General features: G+C 46.3%; 1 protein-coding gene across 2 annotated transcripts in view; it reads right to left on the bottom strand.

The window, feature by feature from the left end:
* The window catches only part of ANO4 (anoctamin 4), a 439,919-nt gene that overhangs the window by 409,760 nt on the left and 12,005 nt on the right, over nucleotides 1-18,154 (bottom strand). For both annotated transcript variants that reach the window (XM_055118276.1, XM_055118277.1), the window contains exons 2-3: nucleotides 10,790-10,873; nucleotides 1,007-1,258 (exon numbers count right to left, since the gene is read on the bottom strand). In XM_055118276.1, coding sequence (XP_054974251.1) covers nucleotides 1,007-1,258; nucleotides 10,790-10,873 — 336 coding nt within the window. The remainder of the gene's footprint in view (nucleotides 1-1,006; nucleotides 1,259-10,789; nucleotides 10,874-18,154) is intronic.

Genomic DNA, 18,154 nt, shown 5'->3' with positions numbered 1-18,154 from the left:
GCCTTCTCAGGAATATTTGTGGCATGAGTCCCCGCCCTGCCAGAAGGCCCAGAGCCCCACTCACACCCCATCCTCCAGCATATAATCCACCCAACTTCACAACAATCTTGAAGAGATGCCAAGCTGCTGAATCACCTCAGTTCCACAGCTCCTGGAGTGACACTCCAAATTTCACAGTACTGGCAGCCCAGTAGGAGCACAGCAAATTAGATGAGAAAGTAGTAAAGAAATCCACTAAGCTCAATGAGCAAAAACAATAGCACAAAATGTTTAACCAGTACATAAAAGCTCAGTAAATCCATGGATAATGACTTTCGTGACACCATTGTGAGATATATGTTGTAACAAACAATTTAAGGAAAATTATTTTGCGCCTGCTAAGGGGGCAGGCTTGGGGAGGGGGAGGTGGAAACTGGCGGAAGAAAGGCCACATTGGGAGGACATTGGTCTTGGAACACTGAATACCTGGGACAACTTTATTATGAGCAACTCTGTAAATCCCAGTACTTAAAATTTCAAACATAAGAAAATATTTGAAAGAAATGGAACAACTAAACTCTTTTGACAAAACTTGGAATTTCAATTCAGAGTCGATTTCTATTTTAACCAACATAACTAATATGAAGATAGAATAATCTGAGGAAAGCCAACCTTCCTCCCAGTTCATGTAAGCCACTAAAAGCCCGTGAGTCTGGAGGCACGGCTCCCATCCAAAGCAGCAGCGGGCAAAAATGCAATTTGTTGGGGCTGGAGAGATAGCACAGCAGGTAGGACATTTGCCTTGCACGCGGCCGACCCGGGTTCGAATCCCAGCATCCCATATGGTCCCCTGAGCACGGCCAGGGGTAGTTCCTGAGTACAGAGCCAGGAGTAACCCCTGTGCATCACCAGGTGTGACCCAAAAAGCAAAAAAAAAAAAATGCAATTTGTTCAGAAGTAATTTGTACAGAACCAGCTTTTCAATATCCCAAGTCCGGACACTCCCCCAGGCAGTCATTGTGGTTACCTGTCGTGTCCTGGCTCAGGGTTTCCTGGCTGCTGCTGCTGTAAGAAGGCACTGGAGTGATGGACAGTGAGGCTGGACAAGACAAAGGCGTGGCCATGTCAGTCTTTCGGGTGAAAGATCGGTGATACACTGGAATGCCTGCATCTTTGGAGACGAAGAGAGGCAGATCCGATGGGTGCGGCGGTCTGCCTTGCACGTATGGGTTTTTCCAGTGGGTAAGCCCAATAGCAACAGGTCCTGCAACGTCATAACCTGCTGAGACAAATACATGAGGCCAAGAGCCAGGATCAAAGCCTTATATTGGGACTGGGAGATGCTCACAGAGCCGGCATGCATGCTTTGTCATATAGCTGGTCCCCGGCACCCCAGACTCCACCAATCACTGCCAAGTATATCCTTGCCCCTGGCCCCCAGCATCACTGGGCCCAAGCAGTGTGTCACCACAGGCCCCCAGCACTGATCTTCTGAGCTAAGGATTACTTCAAGCCTGGCTGGAAAATTCCCACCACCCAGAACAAAAGCTGTATATCTCATTGGGTTTTTATGTCCCCCAAATCTTAGCTATGAGTCAATTCAAACACAGCTGAGATAACAAAACAAACAGCAGTCATCATATTGGATGGATCTTCTTCACCTGTTGAATACCCATATTAAGCAGAGAGTGCTCAGTATCTAGCCTTTGCCTTTAAGGAATTTAAGAGGCTAGAAAGGAGATAAGATCTGTGTGCAGGAGTCCAGGGAGAGCTTGACAACAAAAACATCTATGCTGCAAGCATGAGGCTAGGAGTTCAATCTCCAGCACCACCCTATATGCACCAAGGGTGATCTGAAATGCCCAGTACCACAAGAAAGTGTGTCATCTCAGGCCAGAGAGATAGTACAGAGGGTTAGGCACTTGCCTTGCATCTAACTGACCCTGATTCAGTCCTCAGCACCACATACGGTTCCCTGAGCTTTACGTGGAGTGATCCCTGAACACAGAATTAGGAGTAAGCTTTGAGCCAGGCATGGCACAAACAAGAGTATGATCTTCAGAGGAGAATAAGCAAAACCATAAGATTTGTGTTCCTCCCAAGGACAGTAGATACAAGGGCCAGGGGCATTGTGCCATGGCTGGAAGACTGCTTCGTGAGCGGAGGGGAGAAGGCAGATGGAATAAAGATGGGATCCCCAAGAAAACGATGGCTGGAGGAACCAGTTGGGATGGGAGATGCATGCCAAAAGTAGATAATGGATCAAACATGATGACCTCTCAGTGTCTGTGTTGCAAGCCATAATGCCCAAAAGTATAGAGAGAGAGTATGGGGAATATTGTCTGCCATGGAGGCAGAGGGATGGTGGGAAAGGAGGGGTATACCTGGGATATTGGTTGTGGGGAATGTGCACTGGTGGAGGGATGGGTGTTTGATCATTATGGGATTGTAACTCAAACATGAAAGCTTGTAACTATCTCATGGTGATTCGATAAAATTTAAAAAAATTTTTTTAAAAAAAGATGTGTGTTCCTAATGGCTTTTTGGTGGAAGGCTCCTCTGTGTGTTGGGTAGTCTGTGTGACCCTGGTCCTTCCAGCAGCTTTTCAAGGGGACAGCTAACATGTCAGAATTACAGGAGCTAGAGCGATAGTGCAGTGGGTAGGACACTTGCCTTGCAAAATTGAACATCCCATATGGACCCCCAATCCCACAAGGAGTGATTCCTGAGTCCAGAGCCAGGAGTAACCCCCAAGCTCTGCTGGATGTGGACCTCCCCTCAAAATTTCAGCATAACAGACACAGAAACGAGGTTAGGCTAAGTCTCAAAGCCAGTGTCATGGCAGAATTTGAGCCCAAATTGCTCTAGCTATCAAACCTGATCTCTTAAAACTGCAACTAACTAGAGTACCAAAAAAAAAAAAGGTGAAAGGAATCATTTCAAAGTTAGAGAGAAACTTCCCTGCAGGAATTTTCAGGGAGAGACCTGCTTGGTAGAGGGACAAGGACCTGCGGCCATGCCCTGGCCTCACAGGTGAGGCTGCAGCCCAGAGGCAGGAGGGACAGAGCTGCCCCACAGACCTGTCTTGTGTCGCCTGCGTGCTCTTAACTTATAGTTAAGTATGATGGCACTTTGACCTGGACCATTTTGACACCAGGGTAGCTCATAGCTGGGTTCATCCAGTCCCTCATCAGGACCCTGCTTTTGGGGTGCTGGAAAGTAAGGGCAACTGAAGCTTAAGTCCAAAGAACAGAAGCCCAGGAGTGAATATTATTCGGATTCTATTAACTCCCAAGTTACAAAAGCATAGCATTAACTGTCTTCCTGTGTCTTTACAAAAAAGACATTGCTCTGAATTAACTATGCAAAGGAAGTGAGGAGAAGAGAAAAGCAATATTTACAAGTTAACAGAGTCTGATTAGGAGATAAAGGTGACTGACCGGTTAGGGAAGCAAAGCAAAAAGAAAGAGGTTACAAATAAACACAGCGAAATAGAAGCACTGTGATGGGAGCAACCCAATAATCCTTAGCTCCCATTGGCAAGAAAGAAAGGACAAACCAATGTTACCCTACAGCCTACACTCTTCTTAATTTTCAGGGAAAAAAGCATGTGGATGACGATAAAAAATCTAGAGCACTGTCACAAATATTTAGTTTCTGACTTCTCTAGAAAAATTGCTTGATCTAGATCTAGCTTCTTGGGAGTTCATTCCTGCATGGCATCAGCCCACAGGAGCCACCACAGCAGCGCCCCCTGAGGAAAGACAGGGAATTGCAGTGAGCCACAGTGCTCATGAGCAGATACCCAGCCCACCTCACCTGCATACCTCACTCCCCTGCCCTCCACTCCTGACCCCTATAAGTCTTTAAGTCCAACCTAGATAGGAACTTAGGAACATTAGCGTCACCTCTCAAAAAAGGGGGGAGGAGGGAAAGATAGGTTGAAACAAAAAGGGGGGAGGAGGGAAAGATAGGTTGAAACAAGACAGACGGCGGTGTGTATGCCAAAGCCAAAGCACAAAATGAGTTTTACTGGGCAGGTGAAGTGTGGTTCGGAATCATCAAAGTCGCTGGAATTGGCCCCGCACCCCACCTGATGGTCACTTCCTCAGAAAGCTTCCTCTGACTTCTCTAAGCTAATTTCACCACACAGGGAGGCCCAGGAAAAGGAGAAAATACAGGCGTGTGGAAAGAAGGTCCAAACTGGGGAGTTGAGGGGGTGTTGAAGAACCGACACTGCCCAGAGTGGGAGCAATGGAGGAGGCTGTGGGGGCCCAGCTGTGGTGCCTCGAAATTCTCCATATTGTTGGAACCCACCCTACGGGCAGCCTAGAGCCCCACTTATGACCAAGGGTTAGTTCTTTCTCTGTGTCTTCCCAGTGAAGAGTAAGAGAGAGCTGGTCGCCTCTGAAACTCCCTCCCAGTGGGTCTCTGTTTAGCTGGTTCCCTCATTTCTCTCCTCCAGCAACTGGTACAAGCTCAACCCAGCACTAGCATGGGGAGACCCTATATTCACTCTCCGTGAGAAGAAGGCAGGAAGCAGAAGCCAGGTGAGCTTTCTCCAGGGGTCAATGGAAGTACAGGTGACAGGAAAGGGAAAGAGGTGCCCAAAATGAAGTGACATGGTCATGGGCCACCAGACAAGCCCACGCCAAGACATCACAGGAGACATCTGGCCAGCAGACAGGCCTGGCCCTGTAGAGACTGAGGAATGCTATGTTTGTAGACAGGCAACGTTTGATGATGCATGGAAACACCCAGGTGGAAATGCCTGGCAAGAGGGTGAAAGTCCAAATGGAAACAAGGAGCAGAGAAATGGGACCCAAGTGCAAGGTAGGGAAGTCACCCACATACCAGGCACGGCTGAAGCCTGGGATGAAGTCATGTCACTGTCACGATAAATCCACTCTCATCACAATGGCTTGAAGCATGTGGGGTGCTGGGTTCAAGGATCTACCAGCTCCACTGTGCAGAAACCTCACACTCACCCTGCCAGGGGACTACAGATATGCCCACTGACAGACAAGGAAACTGAGGCAAAGGACAGTTTTCCCCCCACCCAACTCCTCCCCAGGTCAATAGATACACAGAAAGAAGGGTCCAGATCCAAGGCCGGGTGTTTGCAGGGATAACACAAAGGGTTGAGCCTGTGCTCCGCATGCAGGTGACATGGACTCAATTCCCAGCACTCCATGGCTCCCTGGGTACTACTGGGAGTGGCACCTGAGCACCACCAGGTGTGGCTCCAAGACAAAACCCAAATGATTCAAGCCCAGATTCACTGCAAATGACATGGGTGACTCAGCCGGACACCAGTGAAAATGTGGCACAAAGGGGAATTGTGGGAGCTAGAATCTTTCTTGAAGGGTGACTGGGTAGTGGGCTGCGGGGATGGGGGGGTAGGGGGAGGACTCTTTGAGTAAGAACTAATGAGTCTCTGAAGGTAAGGGAGCACTGCCCATCCTCAGAGTTCGAAATAAAGAAGCAGAGAGAGCCGCAGCGGGAAGTGAAGTGAATGCTGCTGGCCCCAGGACCACCCCGATGGTGTGGGTTGGATCAAACCTCCGATGCAAATTTATTTTGTGATCAACTCTCTTGGATCTCCCATAGCTCATAAGAGTAATAACTACAGAAATGAAGCTCCAGAACGTTCCCTGGTTTCTTTATTTAAAAAATTTGAAAACTTATCATCTTCTATTTACCTCGGAGAATACTTCCACAAGCCCATATTTCCCTTGCCTCGTTTTAATGAGAAACTCTCTGAAAACCCATCCGTGTGTTCTGTCTTCTAAATTCCTTGAGAATCATCAGACAAAACTGAGCACACCGCCCGGGAGGGGAAAGGTATTTCTCTCTCTCGCCTCTTTCTCTCCGGGGATGAAGGGCGCGGTGGCCGCCATATTAAGACGACCACAGATGGGATTTACGACAAAAATTGCAGCAAAAGGACACGAGGGTGCTCTTGGGAAGGTGGGAGGCACCAGCCCCTCCCACCGCCGAGATGTGATCCCGGGGGCCGCACGCATGTGGGCCTCTCCGCAGCTGTACAAGCGTGAACCCAGACCCAGCAAAGCCTCTTTCGGTGTGAGCAACTCCTCGCAGAATGTCTCCAGCCTGAGAACTAAGCATCGGCCCCGTACCCGCCCAGGAGGGGAAAGGTATTTCTCTCTCTCGCCTCTTTCTCTCCGGGGATGAAGGGCGCCGTGGACGCCATATTAAGACGACCACAGATTGGGTTTTCAAGCCTGCAATTATCTAATATCTGGAAGAAATCTCCCTGGACTTCTTGTTAAAGTACAGAAATTCAAAACCGCGCGGCCAAGCGGCCGCTCGACCTTATTTGTCTTCACAGTAGGTCTGAATCTAGTGGGGTACTCCTAACAACAATAGTGAGGTTTGTGTTGAAATATTGAATGTAACCACAGTAAACAGAATGTAAAATGAAACTTATCAGTTACAAGGTAGGGGGTGGGGGGGCAGGATGGGAGGTGTACTGTGTGGGTTTTTGTTTTTTTTTTTTTTGGTGGTGGTATATGGGCACTGGTGAAGGGATGGTTGTTTCAGCATTGTATAACTGAGACCTAAGCCCGAAAGCATTGTAATCTTCCACATGGTGATTTAATAAAATTAAATTAAATTAAAAAAAAACTGAGCACAGATTGAAAGAGGTACATTTAAAAGTCCCAAGGAACTCTGGGGCTTGCCACAATTTCAGATTGTGCGCCTGTATCATAAAATAACTGACAGCATATTCTTAACTTTAACATAACATTTTTCTTGCAGTTTTCCAACCTTTCTTCCCCAGTTTAGGTAATCCTATCATGCTCTCCAAAATTAAACTTCATTAGCAAATATTTCAACTCATGCAATGGTGATGAAGGAGCCATGATAAGAGCTGCGTCATTATGAGAGGATATAAGTGGACTAGCCTAAATTTAAAGGAGCAATGAGGTCAGAGTATTTTTGAGAGGATTCTCAACTACCCAGGGGAACAGCTGGCAGCCCAGTGACAAGTAACAGAAATGTCGCACAGAGTGTATGCCCATAGCCTCCGCACCACAAGCCCATCTCCTGGTGCACAGGGGGCAAAGCTCCCTCTGAAGCATGGGTTAACCCACTGCTGCACAAATCATGAAGAGTGAACTGTAAGCAATGTTCAAAATTGCAGATGGTCTTTGTCACTGTCTTTGTAAAATGTTCATTGTGACGCTCCTAATTTCCTCATTCCTAGGTCGAAGCAGAAATCATGAAGAGGCTCATGGATGAGAGAAAGATCTGCAGAGCCTCTTTTTCTGAACCTTGGAGCTTCTTGGTTGTTCATTTGTTTTCAACTCTACCTTCGGCAGGACAGAGATTCCAACAGGAGTGACATTAATAGGAAAGTTACATGGACACTATTTTCTTAAATGGACTCCCAGCATATATATGACGCTTTCATAGGTAACAATTAGCCTATAAAAGGGCTAAAGTACACGAGAGGAAAGAAAACAGGAGTATTTATTAAAAAGAGAGAGAGAGAGAGAGAGAGAGAGAGAGAGAGAGAGAGAGCCAAACTCCTCAGGTGATCCTAAAAGCTGTCCTCTTCACTTCTTTTGACTCCTTTCTTTTTTTTTTAATTGAATCACCGTGAGAACAGTTACAAAGCTTTCTAGTCTAAGTCTCAATCACACCCATCCCCTCACCAGTGCACACCCTCCACCACCAAGAACCCCAGTAGCCCCACCATCCCACCCTCCCCCGCCTATGTGGCAGATGATTTCCACCTTACTCTCTCCCCGCTTTGATCACATTCAATATTTCAACAAAAGATCCATCATTATTATTTGGAATTTTCCCCAACAATCAGACCTGCCAAAAAGGCATCATTAGATAATTTGTTTTTTATATTGCTAATGTGAAGAGTATTTTGGATTTCTAATATTTTAGTAATAAGTCTGAAGGGATTTCTGCCAAAAGTCGCTGGATTCTGAGATTGGTTTATGTGCCTCTGGGATCATGGCTGCTCAGGACCCAGGAGCCGGTCATGAGCGGCAACTTAGGGCCTAGTCAGGGCAGGGAGAGGGGCCGGTTCCATCCCCCATCCCGTGAGGCCACGCGTGTCACATCACTACAGTCTCATATCTGGCTGTCCAATAGGCTCTGAAAAGGTGGCAGCCACCTCGCCAAGGGGGAGAAAAGGTGGAATGGACAAACACCTTTCCCCGCCCAGGGTGGCACAGCATCATAGTTAAATGCTCAGTCCAGAGGCATTTCTGTCAGAAGCCGCTGGGTTCCAAGATTGGTCTGTGTGCCTCTGAGATGATGACTGCTTAGCAGCCAGGAGCCATTCATGGGCAGCAATTCAGGGCCTAGTCAGAACAGGGAGAGGGGCCGGTTCCACCCCCCAACCCTCGAAGCCCCGCGTGTCACAGCTCTCTCTCTAGTTTCACTTTGTATATCAAGAAAGGTCACGAGGCCGCATAAGCAGCTGTGTGTTTCGGAGAAATAGTCCTAGAGCCACATACCGGAGCCATGCTTGTAGAAGCTCATGGTCTCCAGGGTTCCATCTGGAGAAGGGGAGGAAACTGCACCTGCGCCATCTGGGAGATATCCTGGAGATATCGGCTCAGTATGGGGCCTGGAGAATTCTCCTGTGTTGTGGTGCCTGCCAGCTTTCTTCACTGCTGAATGTGGCAAGATGGCTTTGATTCTTTTCTTTTGAGTCTTGAGTTGTTCACTTCTTTCTACTTCTACTATAAATAGTGCAAAAGGGCATTGTACTCCAGGGACTGTGGGCAGCAACTCAGCCCCACCAAAACCCGCAGTCGTGTGACTCAGGACACACACCTAGTGGTCTACAGAGATGCTCTCCACCCTCTGCAATGATTGGTTCAAAAAATAGTCACGTGGCCTAATCCTACTCAATGAGATAGAATTCTGAGACCCCTTCAGGGAACGTATTCTTAACACAGGAAGTGAATGCCCCAAAGAAGGCACCAAAGGTCATTTCCTTCTGGAAGCTGATGACTCTAAAATTAATACCTGAAACTATGGCAGCCACATGACTCACATCCCAAAGATAAATTCTCTAAGGAAGGCAAAAGGAGAGAAAGTCCTGAAGGAAAATCATCGGGCAATTTAATCAACCCATTCAACAGACCATTCTGGTCTCACTGTTCAATGCAGGAGAGAAGGTTCTGAAAGAAAAGCATTGGACGGCTTAACCAACCCATTTCTACAGATCATTTTGGTCAAGAGCCCAGAGTAGTCGATGCATAGGAAATTCAAAATAAAAACAAATGTTAGCTCTCATTATCATCCTTTTTTTTTCTTTTCTAAGTCAGAGGCCAAGGTTCTGGAATGAAGACTATTTTGTAAGGGAGTAGAAAGGAGAGAAAGGATTCAACAAACAGAAAAATTTAGGGTAATCCTTCTCCTTTTGAAACAGACAAGCATGCATAGGCTTACGCGACAACAGCCAGGAGAACACAGGAGGGGAATGTTGTCTCTGGTGGAGACCCTCAGTGATGCATCCTTTCTGAGAAGTCAGGGGCAGGCTGGGACCTGGGATTCTCCAAGAGGGAGCTCATATTCAAAAACATTCATTATTTGTTATTTTCTTCATGCATGCATGACCTTCACTGTAGCACTGTCCTCCCATTGTTCATTGATTTGCTTGATGGGGCACCAGTAACATCTCCATTATGAGACCTGTTTTTACTGTTTTGGGCATATAGAATACACCACGGGGAGCTTACCAGGCTCTGCTGTGTGGGCAGGATACTCTCGGTAGCTTGCCGGGCTCTCCGAGAGGGACGGAGGAATCAAACCCAGGTCAACCACGTGCAAGACAAATGCCCTACTCTCTGTGCATGACCTTATACCTATGGAAATATTCTTTTTCTATTTTCTATGCCCATTGTAACTGAAACTTTAATTATTTTAAATATGATTATAAATTATGTAAAGCAAATTCATTTCAATATTAAGTACATAACAATTCAAGCTATACATAAATGAGTCTGAACAAATGATTAAATTGGTTGGGGGGTGGGGGGAGCTTTGGGGGAAGAAAGACCCATCTTATTCCCCTGAACACATTCCTTCAATCCATTTCTGTGCAAAAGCAATAAGGATCCACAAGAGGGCACCCCAGAAAAGTGAGTCCATAAGCAATCACTGACGCTGGAAATAAATGCTCATGAGCTAACATTTCCTATTCATTGCTTCCTTAGCACCTCCACAACTGGCCTTCCCAGGCAAACATAATTTTTTAGAAACAAAGAGATGGTGCCCTTCCAGAAGGTCTGGATTCGAACCCTGGCACAGCATGATCCCCCAGCACCACAAAGAGCAGCCCTGAACATGGCTGGGTATGGCATACATATATTTAATATATATATACATATATATATATGCCATATGCATGTATATATATATATATATATATATATATATATTGGCCAAGAAGGTAGTATAAAGGTCTGGAGTACATTCTTTCCATGCAGGAAGCTGGATTCCATTCACAGTGCCACAATGCCCCTAAGCACAGAGCCAGGAGTAGCCCCTGAACACTGCCAGGTATGGGGGGAGGAGGGGGAAGAGGAGATGGAGGGGAAAGATGAAAAGGAGGAGAAAGAGGAGAGGAAGAGGAGGAAGAAGAGGAAGGGGAGGGGGAGAGGAGAAGGAAGAAGAGGAAAAGGAGGGGGGATAGGAGGAAGAGAAGGGAGGAGGAGGAGGAAGAGGAGGAGAAAGAGGAGGAGGAAGAGGAGAAGGAGAAGGAAGAAGAAGAGGAAAAAACTCCATACCAAAAAATGACAGCATTGCTCACCTATCGTGATCTGGCTGACACAACTGTAGTAGCTTCCCGTGGTTGCAGAGGAAAGGTTATAACTCCCAGTGCTCACATCTTTGTCTGTTAAGAAAATAAAGGAGAAAAGGATCCATTAGATGCTGGACAATACTATAACCCAGGACCGCTGCTAAATAACCCAGCTCTATGTCTGGGCTCTTTCCTCAGTTCATTCACTGCCCCTTAGTGAACGCCAGGTGCCAGTTCAGCAGGTGTCAACAAACAGCCCCAACTGTCTACACTGGCCATTTAAGTTTGGCATCACCCCACTGTTATGGGTATGGGGGAAGAAGGATTGCAGGGCAGAGGCGATCCAAACAGCGGATCCAGAGGGATCAGGAGAGGGACCAGTGGCTTGTAATCCCCAGGTTGCAAGTTCAATCTGCAGAGCCATCGCAGACCCGCACCCGGCTGCCCTGCTCTCAGGACTCCCGCACCACTGAGCTCCAGAAACACCACAACCAAAATGATGCCAGAACACTTAGCCAGGAGTCCAAACCCCAGCGAGCACACACGAGGGTGTCACAGAAACCTCCAGCAAGAACTACCACCAGAAGGGGCTTGAACACCACAACTTAACGTGTAAGCAACATGAAAGAGGAAGCCTTCAGGTTCCCCTTGATAGTGAGCCAGAAAGCAACAGTTTCTTCCCTCCACATGTTCCGTCTCTCCCCCATCAACCGGACACACTCTAACCCCATGGTTCTGTCTCAGCACTCCCAGGGTTTCCCAGTATCATAAACCCAGCCCTGGAACCTAGGCAGACAAGGAAACTAAGATACTAGGCAATTGGGCCTGGGGAGATTGGACCAGCTAGCCATCACCGTGGATTTTCTGCCATCTTGTGTAAATCCTTGAAAAAGAAGGAATGCAAGGAAACTTTAAAAGGGCACACACAGGGGCCGGAGCAATAGCACAGCAGATAGGGCATTTGCCTTGCACGTGGCAGACGTGGGTTCAATCCCCGGCATCCCATATGGTCCCCTGAGCACCTCCAGGGATAATTCCTGACTGCAGAGCCAGGAGTGTGACCCAAAAAGCAAATAAATAAATAAATAAATAAATAAATAAATAAATAAATAAATAAATAAATAAATAAATAAATAAAAGGGCACACACAAAGCTCACTTTTAACTTGATCTTACATTAAGTTCTTCTGCACTTGGGGAGCTCCTTTTCTTTTCTTTTCTACTTTTATAAACTTTTCTACTTTCCAACTCTGAGTCTGAGCACCTTTATTATTCAATATTTCCTTTCTTGAAGATATTGAAGAACCTGGGACTCGTGACCGAACACAGAGAACAACCGCCATAACTTATGCCTCACCTGCATTAAACCCACCTCAACCAATGTGAAATCCTTCCATGATACATCAACAGCAAGGGATGGGGGTGGGGAAGGAAAAAAAAAACTTGAACTGGACTAAAGGATATACAATAAGACTTACTGGAAGAAGTGCTATCTAAACTAAAAATTAGAGCCTGAGAGATAGGACAGGGGTAAGACACTTATCTTGCATATGGACAACCCCAGTTCAATCCCTAGCACCCTATATGGTCCCCCAAGTACTGTCAGGAGTGATCACTAAGCACAGAGTCAGGAGTAAGTCTGGAGTACAGCCAAGTATGACCCCAAAGCCTCCCAACCCAATTTTTAAAGTCAACTTATTTAATACACTAAATTAAACCTTAAATTGGGGCTGGAGCGATAGCACAGTGGGTAGGGGATTTGCCTTGCACGCAGCCGACCCGGGTTCAATTCCCAGCATCTCCTATGGTTCCCCAAGCAATGCCAGGAGTAATTCCTGAGTGCAGAGCCAGGAGTGACACCTGTGCATCCTTGGGTGTGATCCAAAAAGAAAAAAAAAAACCTTAAATTGAATCCCATCTGCCTAGGCAAGAGGGAAATGCACTGAGGAGGGGATCAAGCAGAGAACTATGGTGCCTGGAGGTTCTGGGCCACAGGAAGTGCCATGAGGGAGCAGCTGAGCATTGGCAAACAGTGGACAGTCTAGGAAAGAACTCAGAATTGATGTTAACCTACTACACTGGAAATGTAAATTTTAAATCATCATCATAATCATCATCATCATCATCCTGTTGATCGTCGAATTTCTCAAGCAGTCTCAGTAACATCTCCATTCGTCCTAGCCCTGAGATTTTAGAAGCCTCTCTTTACTCGTCCTTCCCAACGATGCCGCATTGGAGGCTCTTTCAGAGTCAGGGGAATGAGACCCAGCATTGTTATTGGTTTTGTTATATGAATACACCATGGGGAGTTTGCGAGGCTCTCCTATGTGGGCAGGAAACTCCCGGTAGCTTGCCAGATTCTCCCAGAGGAAGAAGTAGGCTATAAGATGTCACGCAGCCACAAATTTTAAATATACATCTAAATTTTATCTAGTAAGAGAGATCCCGTTTTCATCTCAGAAACATCACTTTGAGGGAACACATGGCAGTAGAGGGAAATGGAGGCACAAAGGCTCCTGGCAGAGCTGCCCCGGTAATCCTGGCGTGGGTAGCTGAAGCCTGGATACAGCCGCAGAGAGGGGTGAGGAGAGTCCCACTGAGGCGTCAGTGCAGCACACTGCACCGAGCCCCTCGGTACGAACAGAGAATGTTCTAGGCAGCAGGGGCAAGCAGTTGAAAATAGAAATACCATATGATCCACTAATTCCACTTCTGGGTATTTATGCAAAGAATGTAAAAGCAGTACACGGGAGGAGATGAGCTCTTATGTACATTGCAGCATTTCCCCCAAGAGTCGAGATGGAATATGGCTATGAACAAGACCCATCAAGACTCAGACAACTCTGACACCCTTTCAGTAACACTACTGCAAACTATAGTGCCTAAAAAGTAAAATACCGAGAGAGAAAGAGAGAGAGAGAGAGAGAGAGAGAGAGAGAGGTAGCTGCCATAGAGGCAGACTGCAGGCTGCAGGAAGTGGGGGTTAAGGGGAGGAGAGGTGGGCAGGCAGGAAACTGGGGACATTGGTGTTGGGAAACGTGCAATGGTTGTTGGAACTTCATATAACTGAGACTCAACCAAGAACAACTTAGTAACTGTGGATCTCATCATGATTCAATTTGAAAAAAAAAAAAAAAGACTTGTAACTCTACAGACCCATGCACTCAACTGAGCAGTGAAGGAAAGAGGAGATCTAGACATCTGTGGCAAGGGATCTTGCCAAGGTAAAATGAATGAAAAGTCAGCAGGAGAATGACCAATGCCATGTGATTTCACTCCTCTAGGGACAACAAGGTAGCAAAGCACAAGAAGGGAGATGGGAAGGGAGATAGCTAAAATGGGTTTATGCCTGCAGGCATAAAGCCCTGAGTCCTAGCACTGTAAGTCCACACTCCAGCACACCAGAGCACCTAAAAATCCCTGAACAGAGCTGGGGGTGGGGGAGGGGTTATATTTTTAAAAAAATAAATAAATAAAAGGAACAGAGCAAACAAATAAAGACAAACTCAGACTCTGACACGGGAACAGTGGCGCCCAGAGAAGAGTGGGCATGGGCAGAGCTAGCCAGGGAGGAAGAATAGATGATGGCAGGGGGTGGCGAGACCCTGGTGGGTGTTGTGTGAAAATCACAGTCATCGAGTGTGAGGGAGAAACTTACCCGGCGATCCACACCACCCTATGGACACATTTTAAAACAGAAGACCAACCTCCCAGTTGCAGCTTCTGAGCTGTTTCACCCACATCTTCTTTGGCTGCGAGCAGCACAGGGAACACAGCACCCCACATCTCTGAGCTATTTGGGGTTTGTTCTTTTTTTCTTTATGGACTACACCTGGTGATATTCAGGGGTTACTCCTGGCTCTGCACTCAGGAATTATTCCTGGTGGTGCTGGGGGGGTGTTACATGGGATGTGGGGGACCAAATCCAGGTCGGCCACATGCAAGGCAAATGTCCTACCCATTGTACCATCTCTCCAGCCCAATTCTCCACATGTCTGATAAAAGGGCCAGCACTCCTCAGGGTTAGGGACCTTGCCTGAGCTCAGACATAGCCGCACAGAGCTCCACTCAAGATCAGAATGTTTTCAAACTCTTTACTGAAATGGCATGCATGCATAAGTGGTTTTAAAATAGCAGCAGAAATACATATTATCTGTTAGCAAACACAAACAGCTTGGGGGAAAGAAGAGTAGTTATAAATATGGCCTCAGAACTGACCTAAAATGCATGCTATGTGACAGTAGGACAACTCTGGGGCTCTCATCTCTGCTGGTAACTATTGTAGATTTGTGGGAAAGAATGATGGAGAATTTGCCGCATGCAAGGGGAACAGGTTTCTAGAAACATTGAGAGTCTGACACACAGACAGTGAGCAGGTGGGTCCTGGGCCTGATTCCACAGGTGAAGGTTCTGAGGAGGAAAGAGAATTTGGACAGGAAGCAGGTCCTGCAGGTTCAGATGTGTCTGTAGTGTGGAAGCGGCTGCAAAACACAGAAGTAGGGGCTGGAGCGATAGCTCAGTGGGTAGCGCATTGGCCTTGCACACGGCCAACCCGGGTTCGATTCCCAGCATCCCATACGGTCCCCTGAGCACCGCCAGGAGTAATTCCTGAGTGCAGAGCCAGAAGTAACCCCTGTGCATTACTGGGTGTGACCCAAAAAGCAAAAAAAAAAAAAAAATCCACAGAAGTAGGTGGTGGAGAGAAAGCACAGGGCTTAAGGCACTTGCCGTGCTGGAAGTCGACCCTGGTTCCATCCCCAGCACTGTGCAGGGTCCCCAGAACACCATCAGGGGTAACTCCAGAAATAGCCCTTGGGCACCAGCAGAGGTGGCACCAAAAACAACAACAACAAAAAGCTGGTGAACCAGAAGTCAAAAATAATGGTGGTCTGGGACAGAAATGATAGTATCACGGGTAGGGCGCTTGCTTTGCCAACTAGGTTCAATCCCTCGGCACCCCATATGGTTCCCTGAGTCCCGCCATGAATGATCCCTGAGCACAAAGCCAGGATTACCCTCTGAGCACTGCCAGGTGTGGCCCCCAAATAAAACAACACCAGCAACACAAACCTCAAAACACAGAAATGATGGTAGCTCTCAAAAACCACATCCAGGCCACTATAGAGCCGCAGATAAGGAGGTTACCATGTCAATGTGGGTTTTGTTTTGTTTTTTGTTTATCTGTTTTGGGGGCCACACCCGGCAGTGCTCAGAGGTTATTCCTGGCTCTGCACTCAGGAATCACTCCTGGCGATGCTCAGGGGGGAATCGAACCCAGGTTGGCCGTGTGCAAGGCAAGCACACTACCTGCTGTACTCCAGTCCCACGGTTCTTTTGGTGCAAACCATCATTCCTGCATGTCCATGTGAATAATTCTTTTCTTTAGGAATTTCCAGACAAGCACCTCGAGTGAATCCAGACGGCCATACACCTCTAAGAGCACTGGGCAGGCTCTGAGGCCACCCTACGTATTACTCATCTGGGCTGTCTAACTCTCAGCACTGGGCCTGGAAAAGGCCCATCCTCACATACATTTGCTGGTTGGAAGGAACGAAAGCAGGAAATTTAAGAAAGCATAAGCAACAAAGTGTGTCCTGCAGTATTTGTTTGTCCACCTGAAAATGGAGATAATATGCTTACCTCACTCTTTCAGGGGCAGGTGGGAGAGAAGGACGGGGTTTGGTTCATGAAAGGAGCTCAGCGACACAAAACGCAGACCCAGCAGATAATTCAGTATACATTTGTGGAATCAGCTGAATCAACAAAAGACAGACACCGTATCAAACGACTCTAACAACTCTCAAAGTTGTCATTTTCTATTCGTTTAAAACCCTTCGCTAATGATCTGTACAGAAATGATTTGGGAAAAGACCTTCAAGGGACAAGGTCAAAGGCATCAAAGGTGCACAGCACCAGAGAATGGCCAACAAGCATGGCCATGAATGGGTGGAGGTGAAGGGATGAAGGTGAAATGCTAACTGAGAAGTAAATTATCAACAAAGTGGCAAAATGCTTGGCCTAGGGGCTGTGAATAGCCTTGACTGGCAAAGCTACCACAATTTCAATGAAATCTCATGGTATAACCAAGGGCACAATTTGGGTGACAATTTTTTGGAAAAGAACCAAAAAACACAGAGGCTTATGGCAAGTAAAGCACAAACTTTATGAGTACATAAAGGAGGGTGTTTTCCCACCACAGAAACTAAACAGAAACACAAGCTTTAGTGGAAGGGCACAAATTTTCATTTAATCCTTTCAGAGCCGACTGCAGAGCTCACAGAAAAACTTGAGACTACGAGAAAGTTAAATAAACTTGATAAATTTTGTGGGATCCAGAGTTCCTAGCTAGATTAAACTTGGTTCCAAGCCTAAGAATATTATTTAATCTCTAGGTGGCTCTTTCCTCATATTTGTGATGGGGATAATTAAGAACATCACCTTGTAAAGTGGCACATGGAATGCATGAAATTTTTGTTATTATTTTTATTTTATACTTAAAAAGAGCAAGGACATCTGTGAAATGAATGCCATGGAGCCAAGAAAATGAAGTGAAAGTACACACACAAATATATATATACACATATGTATATGTATATATATGTATATATATATATGTCACTGTCACTGTCATCCCATTACTCATCAATTTGCTGGAGCAGGCACCAGTAACATCTCCATTGTGAGACTTTACTTTGTTACTGTTGTTACTGTTACTGTTGTTACTGAGTTGTTACTGTTTTTGGCATATCGAATATGCCATGGGTAGCTTGCCAGGGTTTGCCATATGGACGAGATACTATCAGTAGCTTGCCGGGCTCTCCGAGAGGGACAGAAGAATCAAAGCCGGGTCAGGCACATGCAAGGCAAATGCTCTAGCCACTTTGCTATCGCTCTAGAGATATATATGTACACACATATAAATAATTATAAAAATTTCAGGAGCAAAATGAAATTATTTCTGGATATAAGCCTGGATTGTGAAATAACAAAGTTACTTAACAATCAGCACCAAAGGCAGTGTGTTGGCTCCATTTGGGAAGAAGAGGGCAGCTAGATTTGTGAAAGGCATGCGGACTTGGAGCTGTTCTGTTTGTGATCCTTGAGATGTTCTGTTTCCTCACAAAGGGTAAAATCATTCTGTTTCCACCACTTTAAAAAAGCAGCTTTCATTAGTTTTGTTGTTGATGCGTTCCAGAGTGCTCTGGCGCCAGGGATCAAACCCAGGGCCTCAAACATGCTAGGTACTTATAAAACTACTTGAGTCACTCTCCCAGACCCACTCTGTCTTCATTACATTGTTATTTGTTATAGATTTGTTTCATCCATTTGTCTATCATATACATTGTTCACAACGCCATTTTAAAAGAAAAACCAC

Source organism: Sorex araneus, chromosome 10 (assembly GCF_027595985.1).
Source record: "Sorex araneus isolate mSorAra2 chromosome 10, mSorAra2.pri, whole genome shotgun sequence".
Classification (NCBI taxonomy): domain Eukaryota; kingdom Metazoa; phylum Chordata; class Mammalia; order Eulipotyphla; family Soricidae; genus Sorex; species Sorex araneus.
This window is presented reverse-complemented; position numbering and strand designations above follow the sequence as displayed.